We start from the raw sequence: 17,867 nt of genomic DNA, 5'->3' as shown, positions 1-17,867 counted from the left end.
AGATTACAGTGAATACTGTGATCAGGGAGGGCTTTCCGGAGGAGGTGGCTTTGGAGCTGAAACCTGAAGGATGAGAGCGGGCCATACCTGGAAGAGCTGAGGAAGAATATTGCAGGCAGAGCATAGCTAGAGTAAAAGGCCTGAAGGCTGGATATAAAAACAAACCGTGGCTGGAGGGTTGGAGGTGAGGGAGAGAGAGGAGTAAGAGCAGAGTCTGGATCAGACCGGACCACATTTCCCAATGGAAACGTGGTTCCTGCATGCGCAACTCCAAACTGAACACTCCTTCCCTCCAGGAGGCAGGGCTCGGTGATGTGGCCCAGGTTCCTGAGCGGTAAGGGTTGGAAAGGCTGGGTAACTGCCCACCGGGCACCCAGGTCAGCTGATCCCCCTTCCGGGCACCGGCTCTTAGGGGTGGGTGGGAAGGTGGGTGACCCAAGACTAGCTGCTCAGGCCAGAATTTGGCCTGGGGAGAAAACGATGTCAGTTCACCCACTTTTCTCCTGACTTCAACATGTGAAGCTCTTCCCAGAAAACCAGGGCCTACCTGAGAGCCCACTGACGGTGGTCCCTGGTTACAGCGGGAGAAGACGTCTAGGTCATGGGCCCATCAGGCTCACCCACAGACAGCGGCAGGAAAGAGAATCTGGCAGCCGAAGCTCCCAGGTCCCCCACTGCCTCCCCTCCATACAGAGCCCTGACCTGAATGACCGGAAGGACCCAGGAGAAGGGACACCTGGGCCAGCAGCGGCTCCTCGCTCTGCCCTCCCCAGGAGGGGAGACAAGAGATGGTGTCTTCTGAAAGCGAGGACGGTGGTACACGAACTAGACCAGGGATGGGCAACCTTTTTCTGCAAAGGGTCAGGCAGTAAATATTTTAGGCATCACGGGCTGTATACAGGTCCCTGTCACACATTCTTCTTTGATTTTTATCTCTTAATTATTTTTTTAACAACACATCAAAAAGATGAAAAACTATTCTTGGCTTTCAAGCCTTATACTGAATCTGGCCCAGTAGGTTATAGTTTGTCGACTCCTAAACTAGACTACATTGTCCAATAAAACTTCAAACGGATCCACATTGAGCCAGGCCTGTGGCATGCAGAAGGTCCTGGGCCAGGAACTGAACTCAAACCACGGCAGTGAGAACACCAAATCTTTAACCACTAGGCCACTGGGAACTCCTGCAAACATTTCCTTTAATCTTTACAAGGATCCTCTGAGACAGGCCTTACACGACAAACCACCCCATTTTTTACATCCGCATCCTTGGTTTCGGTCAGGAGATGAAAGCTTGAAGAGCTCAAGATATTCACCCAAGGCCATGGGTCTAACAAATGACAGAGGCAAGATCGGAACCCGGGCAGTCTGCTTTCATGCTCCCTGGTCTTAATCACGACACTACGCTATCCCTTACCAGTAACTAGAGGCATGGCTTCAGACAAGCCCACTTTTCTTCTTGGGTACAGCCCCCACCTGGGCAGTAAGAGGGGTGGTGTAATGTTTTCCTGAGTGTGAGAGGCGGTTGGTGTGTGGAATGATTTCCACGGCTCATAGTCACAGCATTAAATAGAATTCATTCACATAGTGAGATGATTGTCCTTTCAAGTCTCTTTTTGGTCTTCCAGTGATATCAGGAAAAAAGGTTCAACATGATGCTTGTACGCCTTTAGCATCTCTCTTTACGCTAACTTTCAGTTCTAAAAGAGTTCTCCATTTTTACTGAGTTTCGAGGCTAGGGTCTTTGGTAGGCCTAAGATGGTAGTAGTTGATATCTTACCTAGAAATTAGTACAACTCTTGTATTCTTATTGTTACTTTCCATTATTGTTTTCATGGTTTTATTTTCATTGTTTTTTAATTAATATTCTCTACTCATGTAAAGTATCAGTCTTACTATTATTGCAATTCTCCCAGCCATTCCTTCTTGGCTACAAGATTGCTGCTGAAGCTCCTGCCATCACATCCATGCCTAAATTGGAATAAGGGGTAAGGGCAGGTTTCCACTGCTTTTGTCTCTTGTTACCAGGAAAGCAAAAGAATCCTACAGTTACTTCACTGAATAGAACATGTCACATGGTCACCTAGAGCAGGAAAAGAGCCCGAAAAAGGGAGTGTTTGGCCGGACACATTGACACCCTGAACTAATCAGAGTTCTACCATCAAGGAAAAGGCAAAGGTACCAGACTTGGTAACAACAGTGTTTGTCATAGGCTGGGAGCCCTTTGAACCTTCTAGTGCCTACAGAGGACAGGCATAGACATCACAACTGTGGGAGGACTTTAGAAATTAAGAAAAAAATTCAGTTTCTCTTTACCTTGTTTGCCACCAAGATACTCCCCTTCCGCAGAGTGCAGCCCAACACCAACGATCCATCACCACTCCCAAGGAGAAAGCAACAATGTCACACACTCGTACAGTAGTAGCGAGAAATCTTCCAGACTCGTCCCAGTTGGGTATCACTGCACAAAGTGCCAAGCAAAAGAACGCCACCTTTCGGTCTCTAGTGTGTAGAAGATATATTTTCTTAAGCATACACATCTCCAAACATCTAAAAACTAGATTTGAAACCTTACAGGGAATTCCTGTTGTGGTGCGGCAGAAATGGATCCGATGAGTATCCATGAGGATGCGGGTTTGATCCTGGCCTCGCTCAGTGAGTTAGGGATCCAGTGTTGCCATGAGCTGTGGTGTGGGTCAAGGACGTGGCTTGGATCCTACATTGCTGTGGCTGTGGTGTAGGCTGGTAGCTGCAGCTCTGATTAGGCCCCTAGCCTGGGAACTTCCATATGCTGCAGGTGTGGCCCTGAAGAAAGGAAAAAAAAAAAAAAGAAAAAGAAAAGAAAGCTTACAAAATCTCACTATTTCAAAAACTTTCCACATGAATGATTTGACCTAAGCAGCATTTAGTGATAGCCTACTGTTCCCCAGGCACTTTTCCAAGTGCTAAGGATACGGGGGGGGAGGGGGACTAGACCCCCAAGAGGCCAATGTCCCAACAGATACACCCAGAGAAGCAGGAATGCCAGAGGATTAAGGGCTGAACCTGGGAGTCAAACTTTTGGGCTAGAATACAAATTTTGGTGTTTTCTGGCTTTGTGGCTTTGGCCCAATTATTTGCCTCTCTGTGCCCCAGTTTCCCCATCTATAGCAGAATGAGGATAATTACAGTGGTTACATCATAACACTACAGTGAGACTGCTTGCTGGCTCATAGTGATAACAACAGCCCCATCAAAGGATTGAGAAGCTAAGATACAGACAATGTTTAAAAGATAAAAAATGGGGTGACAAAACCGTACCTACTTCACTTGGCGGCTGTACACATCACATGGCTTAATTCTCATAAAGTGCTTATTTTGTAAAGAATAAATGTTAGCTGTTTTCCTATTTCAAGCACAGAGTTTTTACTGGATGTTGCACAGTGCTGGCCTGAGGAATCCTCCAGGCCGGTTTTAATAGGCACTGTGGTTGCAAAGTCGTGCTTACAATTGAAGACTTCCTCCTTCAGAAGCTGCTCAAGGATGCATTTGTCTGAGATGGAGAATCTGGCCCCAGGCGTGCAGGACTACGCTAAGATTTGGGAGGAGAGTAAGACCAAAGGGAACGATGACAAAACTTGCAAAAACCCTGATGACAAAACAGCTTTCCTGCACTCTTTCTCATCCTGCCTACCCCTCTTCATTAGAATATTGATGACTGGCTATTATATCAGCATTTCCAATAAAGTAAAAAGGGGAAAATACAGACCTGGGCTTTCATGGAAAGTATTTTCACTGTCATGATGAGAATCTCTGCCTAAAAAAAAAAGAAAAAAAAATTTATGGTTTTAAGATCTTTAACTTTTCCTACAGCATCTTGGTACCCACATTTTGAAAAGCATCTTTTCTAAGGAACGATATTTCCTGGGACAATGTAACACAGTCTTTGCCAAGTGACTCAATTTGAGATATAAGTATATACATTTTTTTTTTTCAACATCGAGTGGCCCAAACTTACAGAGAAAAAGTGGGCATTAGTATCAGTTTGATGTCAGGGTTTTTCCATGATTGCTGGGGAGCTTTAAATACGACTCGATCTGAGGGCATCTAAACGCCAAGCTCCAGCCCCGCGTCAAGATGTTCCCAGCTGTGGTCCTTGCCTCTGCCCTGTTCCTCTGTTCCTCGGCCAGCCAGGGGTGTATGACCTTGACAGGGATCAAGAATGTTGAACACCTCATCAACAACCTGCAGGTAAGCTACAGAGGTGGGGGGGCCAGCAGGAAAGGCTGCTGTTGAAAACTTAGGTGAAATATAAGAGGAGGAAAAGCACACCACTCATCGAGCGTTCTTGTCTCTCTCCTGACTTTAGAAACACCCACCTGCAAAATGCAGCTGCAGCTCCAATGTGAGTAAATTATCTTTTAAGAACTTTCCGAACTAATTTTAATTTCCACATCTTGCATCTTGACTCTGAAATTTCTCTTTTGCAGGTGACCGATTGTTTGTGTCTGCCCATTCCTTCGGTGAGTATACTAAAATAATATAATCTTGTTTTTTGAACATTGTTAAGTCAAAATAAACTTTTCTAGTTGCTATTTCAACTAAGAAAGTGTTACTTAAGGAGGACCCCTTGTGCCTCAGCGGGTTAAGAACCTGACATTGTTTCTGTGAGGATGTGGGTTTGATCCCTGGCCTCGATCAGTGGGTTAAGGATCCGGCATTGCCACAAGCTAAGGCATACGTAGAGATGTGGCTAGGATCCAGTGTTGCCATGGCTGTAGTGTAGACCACAGCTGCAGCCCTGATTTGAGCCCTAGTCTGGGAACTTCCATGTGCGGAAGGTGTGACCCTAAAAAGAAAAAAAGAAAAAAGTGTTACTTTCTTGCAATTGTTATAGACGGTGCATCCTCTTAAAACCTTTCACAATCTTGAAATTCTATACTATATATATTTATTGTATTTAGGCTCCTTGAGAAGTTTGAACACTTTTCAATATTTAAAAAAAAGAATCTTGGAGTTCCTGTCGTGGCGCAGCTGAAACGAATCCAACTAGGAACCATGAGGTTTCGGATTCGATCCCTGGCCTCGCTTAGTGCATTAAGGATCCGGCACCGCCGTGAGCTGTGGTGTAGGTTGCAGACGAGGCTCAGATCCTGCATTGCTGTGGCTGTGACACAGGCCAGCAGCTACAGCTCCAATTAGACCCCTAGCCTGGGAACCTCCATATACCATGGGAATGGCCCTAGAAAAGGCAAAAAGACAAAAAGACAAAAAAAAAAAGAATCTTGAATGTGTTTTTGATTCGTGGCCATGTGTACAATTAAATCAAACTGGAATTGAGACTATAACAAATGATGCCTCTCATATCACACCGCTTGGTAATCTCTTTTGCTGGTCACTCCAGGGTTGCCAAACAATGTAAAGAAAATGACAACCTTCTGTCCTTCCTCTGCCCTAAACAATGCCTGTGCTCTGCCTTCTCCCTTTGGCCTTCATCCTCTCCTTCTCCTTCGCCCACTTAGAGTGGCTACTGCAAGGTCTGAAGGCTGCCCTCTGGGAGGATGGGGTGTCTGAGGTTGTGGGTGGAAGGAAAGTGAAAGGGTTTCTGACTTCGGCAGACAGTGAGCACGGCAGGAAGTTCCAGGTTAAGATGCGGCGGCAGCACTGAGCCGAGGTGCTGCTGTGCTTTCCTCTCTCATGAGCAAGGGCTGGGAGCGTCTGAGCTTTTCCCGGAGCTGAGGTCAGGTGCCACACCCCACCATGGTCCCTCCATCAGATGACAAGAGCATATGGCGCCTTCTGCAGAGGAACCATGCAGTTAAGGCCCAGCAAATCCCCTTGGGTTATATCCCATGGCTTTAGCGACTGCGGAAACACTGGCTGTATTCAGTTGGTACCTCCCATCAGGTTGGTGTGAAAAAGGCTTTTCCTTTCTCTGCACTTTCAAACACACTCTGACAAGACTGGAAACAGAGCAGCAGCCTTTGAAAAGCAGACTCGGAACTGACTGTTCCCTGGGAGCCCCAGGTGTGGGTTCCCTGGATGGAACATACTGGAAAGTTCGAGGAAGTGTCACTGTGGGAAAATGGTCTCCCCTTGAGATACTGAAGATCATTTCCTAGACTGGCAAGGGACCTGTCTGAAAGTAATGCAAGGTTAGGTTACGCTGGTTAAATTAAAATAGTCTCCGAAAGCTTTCTCTTTGTGATTTTAACTTCGATCTGTCCTCTGAATGTCCATTTTCCCAAATCGTTGTTATTTATCAGGACAACTGCACCACCGCGTGCTTCCAGGAGGGCCTATCGAAGATGAGAAACACCACAGCAAAGCCAGAACTCTCCCTGATTTTCAGCAAGGTGAAGAAAACAGTTGAAGCCCTCAAGAACAACAAGTGTGGAGTGAGTGTGTTTTTATTATCTGTGATGTGTTCTGGTTAGTAATTTGTGGGTGAATGTCAATGCCAACGCCATCTGAATGAGAAAGGGTGATGAAGTTGGAACTGGTAGTTCAAGGTTGATTAGGGACATCTAAGAAATTTAATCAGAACAACAGAATTAAAGTGAGATATGCCCCCAAAGCTCATTGTTCCCCCTTTGTTGTTGCTTTTTTTTTTAATCTCCCCCCTCTGTTGGCTTTTACCTCTCTCCACCTCTTGAATAATGAAAGAATCAAGCCTGATTATAATAAGAAGCTAAAATCTGTAGCCCACACAATTCTCAATTATCCTAGAGATTCAATTATCCTCAGAGATGTGCTGAGTAGGTACTGTGGCCTGTATGTTACAGGTTTTCTTTCCATTGGCCAAAGAGGTGTTTAAAGGAAGGCACACCCAAGTCCAGGTGGAAGCCTGTCATTTGCCCCAAATGCCTATCAGCGTGTTCTCTTCCTGAGCATCTACCACAGCTGCTGGAGGAAAGGGGAGGGGGCCAACTTTGGTCGTTACCTACATGAGGGCCCCTCCTCACTCAGCCGTTGAGCTATAGGGGTTTCTGCCATCAAGAGCACACAGCCCTTAATATACCTTAACATACACTGAATACCTACCTTAATGACAACTGTCAGATTTACTACCCTCTTGCTGTAGAAGAGGAAACAGCCTCGGCCAGGTTAGCTGATTGGCCGAAGGCTCCATGTTGAATAAGTGGCAGCGCTGAGATCTGAACTCTGGTCTATGGGATGCCCAAATCCCACTCTCAGTCATTGTGCTATAAAATGATTTTGGAAGGACAACCAAAAAGGATAATAACATTTTAAGCCTCAAGGTGTCCCAAGATTTCCTCTACTAAGGAGATTTAGGACCATCGATGGGGGGAGGGGGCAAAGAGACCCCTAAAATCCTACCACAAAGTCAACCATTATGCCGCTTACGCAACACGTTAGCCATGGACTCCCCACCCATTTGCTCTATGACTCAAGCCCCTGTTCCCTGCATACCCCCATCCCCACTGGCCGTCCCCTCTACCGCTCACCAGCTCTGGACAGGGTGGCTCCCGGGACTGCAGGGCTCCGTGCTATTTTAGTTATTCTGCCTTTGTCAACTTTTATTCCCGCAGGATTTTTCCTGTGAACAGCCATGCAACCGAACCACAGTAGGCAACATGCTCATCTTTCTGAGGAGTCTCCTGGAAAGTTTCCAGAAAGAAAGGATGAGAGGCAGAGTGTGAAGAAGAAATGTTATTTATTCTATTTATTGAATTTAGAAGCCTCCTCTTTAAGTTGCTCCAGTTTAACAATCAAATAAGCTATGCTAAAGCAAGACCGCTGTAATAATTTGTTTAAAAATTTATATCTTTATTTTGGAATAAATATAGAGAAAACCCTCTCTGGTCTCTAGGTACTTATTTGGTCCTTGATGCTCAGAACAAAGAAAGCTACAAACTCCTATCAATGGGCTGAGCGGTCAAATGCTTCCTGTAATAAGAGGGAGACTCATTACCCTAAACACAGACTTGAAGCCTGATGAATGGTGTCTGGGGCTGTGGTGAAGGGTGTGTGTGGGGACAGTCTGAGGGTTGCTGCAGGGGAAACCAAAGGCAAGCCTGAGGTGCTCCATATCCGGGTGCTGGTGGAGGGAGCTCGGGGCACTGCCAAAGCATCTGGGGTCCTGGGAAACCAACCGTGTACCTGAAACGAGAGAGGGAAGCAGTTGGGTAAGTCTAGGCGACGAGGGACACCCAAGAATGTGGGTGCGTCTGTATGTAAGAGAGGAAAGTGCCTGAACTCGCTGAATTAGGAGAAGGTCACGGAGCAGACCCTCTAGGTCGGAGCAGAGAAACGCTGCTCTCCGACTGGGGTCAATACAGTTGTCAGCTCTCCTGAAAGACTCTCAGCCAGCCCCCACCTTGCGTCAGGTGCAGTGCCTGGCTGGGCTGCAGAACCTCGTGGCTGGGGGCCAGGGGGTGGGTATAGCCAAGGAATTCTTGAACTAGACTGTCTGGCTGCCGGAGTGTGGCCATAGCCAGCTGCAGTGGGAAATTTTATTTGTCAACTTGACCAGCCCCAGAGTGCCCAGATATTTGACCAAGTCTTACTCCGAGTGCGTCTCTGAAGGTGTTTCTGGGTGAGATGAGAATGTGAACTAGTAGATCAGGCCAAGCAGACGCCCTCTCTTAGGGTGGGTGGGCCTCTCCCATCCACCGAGGGTCTGAAGAGAACAAAAAGGCAGAGTAAGAAGAACGGGCTCTCTGCCTGACGGCCTGAGCGGGGACAGGAGGCTCCTACACTCAGACTGAGACCTACCACACCCGCACCCCTGGTTCTCAGGCCTTTGGACTTGGGATTAGATCTACACCACTGGCTTTTTCCTGGGCCTCCAGCTCAGAGACAGTAGGTAGTGGGACTTCTCCGCCTCCATCACTGCATTAGCCAATTCCTCCCCTCCTAACAAAGCCAGCCATTTCCCTCCCTCCTTCCCCTTCTTATCTGTCTAGCTACCAGCCTACACACCCACTCATCTTCTTGGTTCTGTTTATCTACAGAAGGCTATTGCCTACCCATCTCGCCCTAGTACTCAACCCGACCCCACCCCCCAGGACTCCTGATTCTGGTTTCTCTTCCACAGAACTTACCTTCCAAGATGCTCTTTCATTTATTATCATGTGCGTTGTTTACGGTCTCTCCCTGCTCAAGCGCCAGCTCCATGAGGGCATGTTCTGCTCATTGTTGCATCCCAAATGCCTATCGTGGGCATATATACTCCTGTACCAGAGGAGGCCACCCACGAATATTAACTGAACGGACGAAAGGCCTTTAAGGTGCAAAAGCAGAGTACGGAGTGGTATGTGGATCAGGAATGCGCTAACGTGGACAAGGGGTGGTACCCAGAATGTAATACACATGCTCAGAAAGGTGATGTTCCTTCAAACACCTCCAGGCAGGCCCCCACCTTGGGATTCACATGACCTGGCCACTTGGGAAGGGGCAGCCTGCCAGCACCCATCCTGTGTGGCCTCCCTGGCTGTGTGATGGGCAGGGTGGAGGCAGGGTTAAGGTGAGCGTCTTGGAGTTGTGGTGGTCTGACAACCAGAATGGCCATCTTCCTACTCTGAGGTTCACAGGCAGTATTTTTCTAGGTACTGGTAATTAAGACTGTTCCTCCTCCCTGGGGCGCTAGCCCATCCTCGGGTACCTTCAACGGCAATGATACGCAAGTTTCAGCACACAAGCCAGGGCTTCCCCATTGGGGTTGCTTGGCTTTCATTCTCTCTCAGTCACAACGCCAAGCAATAATCTGATGTAACCTGCGCAGCAAAGAGCCCCTGGCCAGAGGTGACGTTCTCTGGTGATGCGGGCCGCCCAGTCCCCGGAGCTGTGCAGCTGAGTTAGCCACGGATATGAACTTTCGGCTCCCACCTGCGGCCAAGCCCTTCCCACAGAGGGGAGGTGGAGGAGTTTTAGCAAAGGGGGCCTGGATCAGGGGATTGTTTTATTACATTCTTGGGTGCAGAAATGACGGGTCCATGGAGACAGCTAGCATAATTATTTTAGTCTTAGTTTCAACAGAAAGAGTCAAGTTTCTCGACGATTAATTCTCAGTGACACGTATCTATGTGCAACAAGTTGGATTTCTAAGGTCAGAGGCTTTCAGTTCACTAGTTGAAACTCTGTCCTCCTTCAGCACCGAAGGCCACCAGGCGTTTTGCAGGAGACACAGACCTGCGTACGAACGGACCAATGTCATAGTCTGTTGACCAATTAGCTTCCCTGGGAAGTGGGAGCGTAATGTGGCAGGTGAGTGGGGGCGGGGCAGAGCTTCTGTCGAGGGAGGCGGTTTCCTCACCATTTCCCATAACATGAGAATTCCTGCTCCAGGTCTTACTGCTTTTACCAGCACCTCCCGGCCTCTCCTGTACTATTTCCTCCTTGAGACTCGCAGTCTGGCCACGAAGCATCCTCGGGACCCTCGCTCTTGCTGCCCGGCTCCCAGCACTGCAGGTCTGCCCTGTGCGGTGCACTGTGGCTGTCATGCCTGGCTTCCGAGCCGCTGTGAGGATTCCTGAGGACAAGGCACTGAGAAGGTCTATAAAATAATCTTATTATTATTCCCTGATATGAATCAGGTAACTACAAAGCCCTTCCTCCATATGTGCTAAGCATGCATTATCTTATTGCACTCTCTTATAAAATACTAGGTGTTACTGTTTGTTTCACAGATGAGGAAGCCAAGGTTTAGAAAGGTTAAATGACCTTCCCAAGGTCCCATAGATGGTGACATAGGAGGACTGCAACCCCAGCTGTCTCTGATTCCAAACGCTCTGCCCTTTCCCTTCTGCTCGTCTCTTATTCTGTGTATATCAAGTGTGTGTGTTGTGTTTCCTCTGACTACAGCCTGATGGTAAAATAGAATCACAACAATAAGGGCCCACACTTCCTTATCCAAAAACCTGGGGGCCAGAGTTTGCAGGATTCCAACTGTTTGGCATTTTATAAAGATATTACACAGGTCACAGGCCCTATATTATACAACATCCACAGCTGGGCCTGGGGCAGGATTCTGTAATTAAACACATTAATATTCTGCAGGAAACTTTAGAGCAATCAAGCAAGGTGGGCATGTTTCCCTGCCAAAAGAGCTCCAACAAATCTTGGGCTTTCAGAGCTGTTTGGATTTCAGGACTGTGAAAAGGGACCCATGGGCATTTCCTTAGCTCTGCCCTCGATTACAGGAAGCAGGCTCTCCCCCGTGGTCCCTCTGGGCCGTGCTGGGCATCTCTAGGATGGGCAGAGGCTTCTGTGGCTTCCTGCACAGCCCAGCATGTGGCAACAAGGTCATGGCAGTGGGCCGCCTCCTCCCCACTCCTTCCTCTGGGTTTTCTGAATGACTGGCACAGACGCAGAGCTGTGTCTCACTACACAATGCGGTTTACAGCCTGCAGCTTGGGAAGTTGTCCCCTTGGCAGTGCTCACCCCGTGTGGGGATGACAGCAAGGACAGATGCTGGTGGTTGGTGATGGTTTCATAACACAACCTGGGGACAGAGTCAGCTGCCAGAGACGATGGGGCAGAGAGATAAGCTGCAGCCCACTGTCACAGCTTAGTCACACCTTAGCAGAGCTTGGCAGTTTCCCTTGGCTTTTCTGCAAAAGGGCATTACCTGCGTGATGCCCCCCTGCAGCCAGCTCACAGCAGGGTTCTCAGGGCCTACCTGCAGTGGGGTGTGCCATCATGACTCTCCCTCCTGTGCCAGAGGAGTTGAGATTTATCTATGAGGCACCTTGCAGGGAGGAGAAGGACTAACATTGATTGAGTGAGTGCTGTCTACCAGGCCCTCTGTTAAGTAGATTTCGATCCACATCTAGTTGGATCTTCACGATGCGCTCAGGAGGAAGATGCAGGATTATCATATGCAACGATGCCTAAGCCACAGGTGAGGAAACCAGAGAGGTTACATAACTTGCCCAGGACACAGTGCTCCCAAGTCATCAAGCTAAGGTTTCAACTCAGCTAACGGACTCCAGAGCTGTATTCTTAAACCTGACACATGGAAGGTAGAGGCTCTCAATACAGCTAGCTGCCTCTTCCAGGTGGCCAGGGCCCCAGCAGGGTTGTTTCCAGGAGATTCTAGGCCAGTGCACACAGCTGCTGGACAAAGCCAAGCCCAGATGCTGCTGGCCTGGAAGCTGACTGGTGCACATCCACCAGTCCGTCTCTGCTCACGCACCCAGTCTGAGGCAGGAAGATACTGTGCATCTCAGCCCTGCAGTTCCTCCTCCGCTGCTCTCCTGCTCATGCACCCCAGTCCAACAGCTCTCTTTCTCTGGAAAGGGAGTGCTCAGCAGAAATGCAAAGGCCATTCACTCATTGAAAGTGTACAACTCAGTGGTTCTGAGCGTATTCACAGGGCTGTGCAACCATCACCGCGGTCTAATCTCAGAACGTTTTCATTCCCCGCAAAAGAAACCCTGTTCACATCAGCAGCCTTTCCCCGCCCTTCTTCCCCCAGCTCATCAAGTGCTCGTATACTCTGCCTCTACAAATCTGCCTGTGCAGGACTTTCCTACAAGTGGAGTCATAGGATGTGTTCTTCTGGGATTGGCTTCTTAGAACAATGCTTTCAAGGTTCATTATGTTGCAGCAGATACCAATACTTCATTTCTTTTTACAGCCAAATAATATTTCATGGCATGGACATGCTGCATTTCATTTATTCATTCATCAGTAGATAGACACTTGAGTTGACTCCACTTCTTTGGCTAGTATGAAAATGTTACTATGGGAGTTCCTATCATGGCTCAACAGGAATGAATCCGACCAGTACCCATAAGGAGGCGGCTTTGATCCCTGGCCTTGCTCAGTGGGTTAAGGATCTGGCATTGCCATGAGCTGTGGTGTAGGTCACAGACACAGCTTGGGTCTGGTGTTGCTGTGGCTGTGGTGTAGGCTAGCAGCTATAGCACTGATTCAACCCCTAGCCTGGGAATCTCCATATGCCTCGGGTGCATCCCTAAAAAGAAAAAATAATAATAATAATGTTGCTATGAACATCCACATAAAGGTTTTTTTGTGAGAACATGTTTTCATCTCTCTTGGGTATATACTTGAGTGGAATTGCTGGTTCAAATGCTATGTTTGATGTTTGAGGAGATGCCAACTGTTTTATGAAGTGGTTGCACCATTTTACGTTCCCCCCCCCAGTGAAGTACGAAGGTTCCAATTTTTCCACTTCCTTGTTATCACTTGTTGTTACCTGTCTTCAATTACAGCCATCCCAGTGGGTATAGGTGCTATATTGTGATAGTTTTGATTTGCATTTCCCTAATAACTAGTCATGTGCTCGTTGGCCACTGGTATATCTTCTTTGGAGAAATATCTATTCAAATCCTTTTCCTATTTTTGAGTTATTTGTCTTTTTACAATTGAGTTGTAAAAGTTCTTTGTATCTTCGTCATAAAAGTCCCTTATCTGACATAGGATTTTCAAATATTCTCTCCCATTTTGTGTATGGTCTTTTTCTTCATAGAATTTGTGGCATAAAAGTTGTAAGTTATTCAGAGTTCCCGTCATGGCACAGTGGAAACGAATACGACTAGGAACCATGAGGTTGCGGATTCGATCCCTGGTCTCGCTTAGTGGGTTAAGGATCCAGCGTTGCCATGAGCTGTGGTGTAGGTTACAGAAGCGGCTCGGATCTGGCGTTGCTGAGGCTCTGGTGTAGACCAGGAGCTATAGCTCCGATTAGACCCCTAGCCTGGGAACCTCCATACACTGTGGGTGCGGCCCTAGAAAAGACAAGAAAAAAACAGTTTTCGGTTATAGTCCAATTTGTCTATTTTGTCACTTATGCTTCTGGTATTCTAAGGAACTGCTCTGCCTAACCCAAGGTCACAAAGGTTTACTTGGATGTTTTCTTCCACAAGTTTCACAGTTTCACCTCTTAGATCTAGGTTTCCAACCCATCTTGGGTTAACGTTCCTGTATGGGGTGAGGTAACATCCTGACCGCCTTCTTTTGGCACGAGGATACCCATGTGTCCCAACACCATTTGTTGAAAAAACTATTCCTTCTCCATTGAATTATCTTGACACCCACGTCAGAAACTGATTGACCATAAACATAAGGGTTTATTTCGGGACCCTCAATTTTATTCCATTGACCTCTACGGCTGTCCTTAGGCCAGCACCACACTGTCTTGATTACTGTAGACCCATAGACAATGTGTGACTCCTCCAACTTTGTTCTTCTTTATCAAAATTGTTTTGGTTACTCTGGGTCCTTTGTATTTCCATATGAATTTTAGAATTAGCTCTTTAGTTTCTCTTTCAAAAAGCTGGCTGGGATTTTTTTTTTTTGCCATTTCTTGGGCTGCTCCTGAGGCATATGGAGGTTCCCAGGCTAGGGGTCGAATTGCAGCTGTAGCCACCGGCCTACGCCAGAGCCACAGCAACTGGGGATCCGAGCCGCGTCTGCAACCTACACCACAGCTCACGGCAATGCTGGATCCTTAACCCACTGAGCGAGGCCAGGGATCAAACCCGCAACCTCATGGCTCCTAGTCAGATTCATTAACTACTGAGCCACAATAGGAACTCCTGCTAGCTAGGATTCTGAGAGAGATTGAATTAAATCTGTAGGTCAGTTTGGGAAGTACTGCCTTTTTTTTTTTTTTTTTTGCTTTTGCTGTTTAGGGCCACACCCATGGCATATGAAAGGTTCCCAGACTAGGGGTTGAATCAGAGCTACAGCGGCCGGCCACAGCCACCGTAATGTAGGATACAAGCCACGTCTTTGACCTACACCACAGCTCATGGCAACACCAGATCCCCGATCCACAGAACTAGGCCAGGGGTCGAACCCGCATCCTCATGAATCCTCAGATTCATTTCCATTGCATCACAACAGGAACTCCCAAGTACTGCTATCTTAACAATATTTAGTTTTCCGATCTACGACATAGAAGATCTTTCCATTCACTTAGATCTTTCAAAGTTTCTTTCAACAAGTTTCCAGTGTTAACAGTTTTGCATTTCTTTTATTAAAATGTGCCTAAATAGTTCATTTTTTCAAGTACTATTGTAAATAGAATTGTTTCCTTTAATTTCACTTTTGGAATGTTCAGTGCTAAGGCACAGAAACAGAATGGGTTTTTGTAGGTTGATCTTATATCCTGGAAATGTGCTGAACTTGTTTATTGGCTATAAGAAGTTTTAGCGGATTCCTTAGGATTTTCTATACAGAAGAGCAGATCATCCAGACAGAAGTAGCTTGGTTCTCCTTTGCCAAATTATATACTTTATATTTCATTTTCTTGCCGAATTGCTCTGGATAAAACATACAACGCAACGTTGGGTAGAAGGAGCCAGAGTCTTGCTTCAGATCTCAGCAGGAAGGCATCTGGCCTTTTACCGTAAGTGTGATGGTGGCCGTAGACTTTCTGTAGATGCCCTTTATCGGGGTGAGGAAGTTCCCTTCAGTTCAGTTCCTTGAGCATTTTTATCATGAACAACTATTAGAGTTTGTCAAATGCCTTTTCTGCATCGACTGAGAGGACTGTGCTTTGATTACCCATCTAGACATGAACACCTGGCTTTTGAATTTCCAGGGGTAGAGCTCCTAGCTCTAGGGATAGGAAGCAACAACTCTACGGACCATGAAAGAGAAGAAGAAGAAGAGAGGATGCCAGCATACACCAGTGAGGGCCCGGCCCCGCATGGTGGTGGCAGAACTGCAGGGAGGGCTGAGGATCTGAGAAGGGAGGGCTCCTGAGCCCATGTTCTACCTGCTCTAGGAGACGACACTCTGGAAAGAAACTGCCTCCTGCCACCCAATATATGATGTGGCATAGGGAGCCCTGAGAAGGTGGGCCTGATGCAGGCCCCTCAGTAGTTCAAGGGGGAAGGCAAGGCTTTTCCCACAGGACAGAGGCGGGCATGGATGTGTCTTGGAGCACAGGAAGGCCAGAGGGGCCTCAGGGTTGACAGATACGGCATGCAGGGACCACGTGGCCAAGACCAGATGGGAAAGAAGATGCTTCTGCAGCGCCGTCAAGGAAGGAAGGCCGTGTCCCAAGACTAGACGGGAAGAGTCCAGCATAGGATGGAGCATCTCCCAAAAGCCAGAAGCCCCTCCCTATACCCCCAACCCCAAGAATCTAAAGTCACTCTGGGAGAGGGAGGAGGAGAAAATCCTGAAGTGACTGCATTTAACTTGGAATTTCTGAGCTTTACATCTGAAATGGCAGAATTAATTTTTGATACTAGGTCGGATAGAAGCTTAAAAAAAACTAAACTTAATTTAAAAAATTAAAAAAGATTGTTTTATCTCTTACTTATCTGATGATGTGGTTGAATCCATCAATAGACACCAGAAAAGAATGCAACGAGTGCCAAGTGCTGGGCTCAGCACACTGGTGAGGAAGACGCAGGGGGTCTTCATAACCCACAGGTGCAGAGAGGAGAGACCCCGTCTGTGCCGCTGGGCGGCAGGAGGCGCAACGCAGTGGGGGTGGGTCCCGTGACTGGAAGGATGACTGAGCTCCAAGGTGACCGGTGGGGCGACCCCCAGCCAGAGGGGGAAGCAGACAGTCCCTGGATGGTTTTCCTGGCTCCCAGGTGCTCATGAGCTGGACGCCTCTGCTAGGCCAGATGTCTCCTGGAAACTTGATGTCAGCCTGTCAGAGAGGGGCACTGGGAGTCAGAGCCCTGGAGGACACGGATCAATGGCTTGTCAGACAACCCGGGCATCAGGGAGGGCTCACATCAGCATCTACATCCACCCGCCAAGCACGTGTACGGCATGTTCACTTGGAGTCCAAAGGCCTAGGAGCCAAGCATCTCAGCAAACAGGACTTTACAGGTAGGGAAAGGCCCAGGGACCAGTGCTGCCGACATCCTGTGCCACTCCCGGAGAAATGCGGACAACCCAGACACGCAGAGAGGAAGGCTGGCTGAAACCTGCAACAAGAAACAATCATACACCACCCCCTTCTCCCTGTCTTCCTCTCATCCCTGCGTTTTGCACGTTACAGATGACAAAACCATTTCAGCACCAGAGTCTCACTGAGGCCCTAGAAGGTAAGTAAGGGAAGCCCACCTAGTCTAGTCACTTTACAGATGAGGAAACTGAGGCCCAGAGGAGCCAAATCTTGTTGCGATCGCACAGGTAGCTGCTTATAGATCTGGAACTAGAACCCAAGGTGAAGGTCTCCCTAGTTCGAAGCTGACCCACCACAAAGAAGTAAAAGGACGACAACAACAGAGATGAGACCTAGAAAACAGGCAGAAAAGTGTCCTGGGGCCCAAGTGCTCTCATCCCTGAAGCCAAGGTCCCAAGGTACCAGAAGCTGACACTCGCACAAGGTTTCGCTATCTCTGCTGCCCCCACGTGGCGACTCCACAGTTCATCAGCCAAAAGAGCCTCTGAGTGACATTTTTTTTGTTTTGTTTTTGGTAGAGCAGTTCTCAAAGGGACACCTGCGCTCAAAACTATTTTCATATTTTTTACTCTCACTTTGTCACGAGTGTACAATGAATTTTTCAAACAAAACCACATGGCAAATGGTATCACAACAGATTAAAAGCAGAAACAAATATGGGAATCCAACTGTCCTCCATTTAAGCCAGACTTTGGATTTGCAAAACTGTAAAACAGTGCACCTCGACTCGTTATTTTTGTTTAGAAAGAATAAGTGTTTTCAGTTAAAGGAAGTTAACTTGTAATGATTTTATTATACTTTAAGCAAATATTTTTTTAAGTTCTCAGTTTTAATTTCTGTAAACCTTATAATCTACATAAACAAAAGCTCCTTGAGGCCCTCCATAATCGTGCAGAGTGAAAGGACCACAGTGGAGAACCCCCATTGTAGAATGACAGTTATTGGGAATCTATTTCTTGTCCCCAGGAAGGCAAAGGGGCAACTCCGAAGTTGTTTAAGCTCAGAATGCAGGCACCAA

The 17,867-nt window shown here is 47.5% G+C and overlaps 1 protein-coding gene across 1 annotated transcript; it reads left to right on the top strand.

Moving 5' to 3' along the window:
- The first annotated feature begins 4,085 nt into the window (after positions 1-4,085).
- IL9 (interleukin 9) lies at positions 4,086-7,739 on the top strand. Its single transcript, XM_047774493.1, has 5 exons — positions 4,086-4,230; positions 4,349-4,384; positions 4,470-4,502; positions 6,246-6,377; positions 7,533-7,739. The coding sequence occupies exons 1-5, from the start codon at positions 4,117-4,119 to the stop codon at positions 7,641-7,643; spliced, it is 426 nt and encodes a 141-aa protein (XP_047630449.1). The 5' UTR covers positions 4,086-4,116; the 3' UTR covers positions 7,644-7,739.
- Positions 7,740-17,867: the final 10,128 nt, after the last annotated feature.

This window comes from Phacochoerus africanus, chromosome 4, assembly GCF_016906955.1.
Source record: "Phacochoerus africanus isolate WHEZ1 chromosome 4, ROS_Pafr_v1, whole genome shotgun sequence".
NCBI lineage: Eukaryota > Metazoa > Chordata > Mammalia > Artiodactyla > Suidae > Phacochoerus > Phacochoerus africanus.
This window is presented reverse-complemented; position numbering and strand designations above follow the sequence as displayed.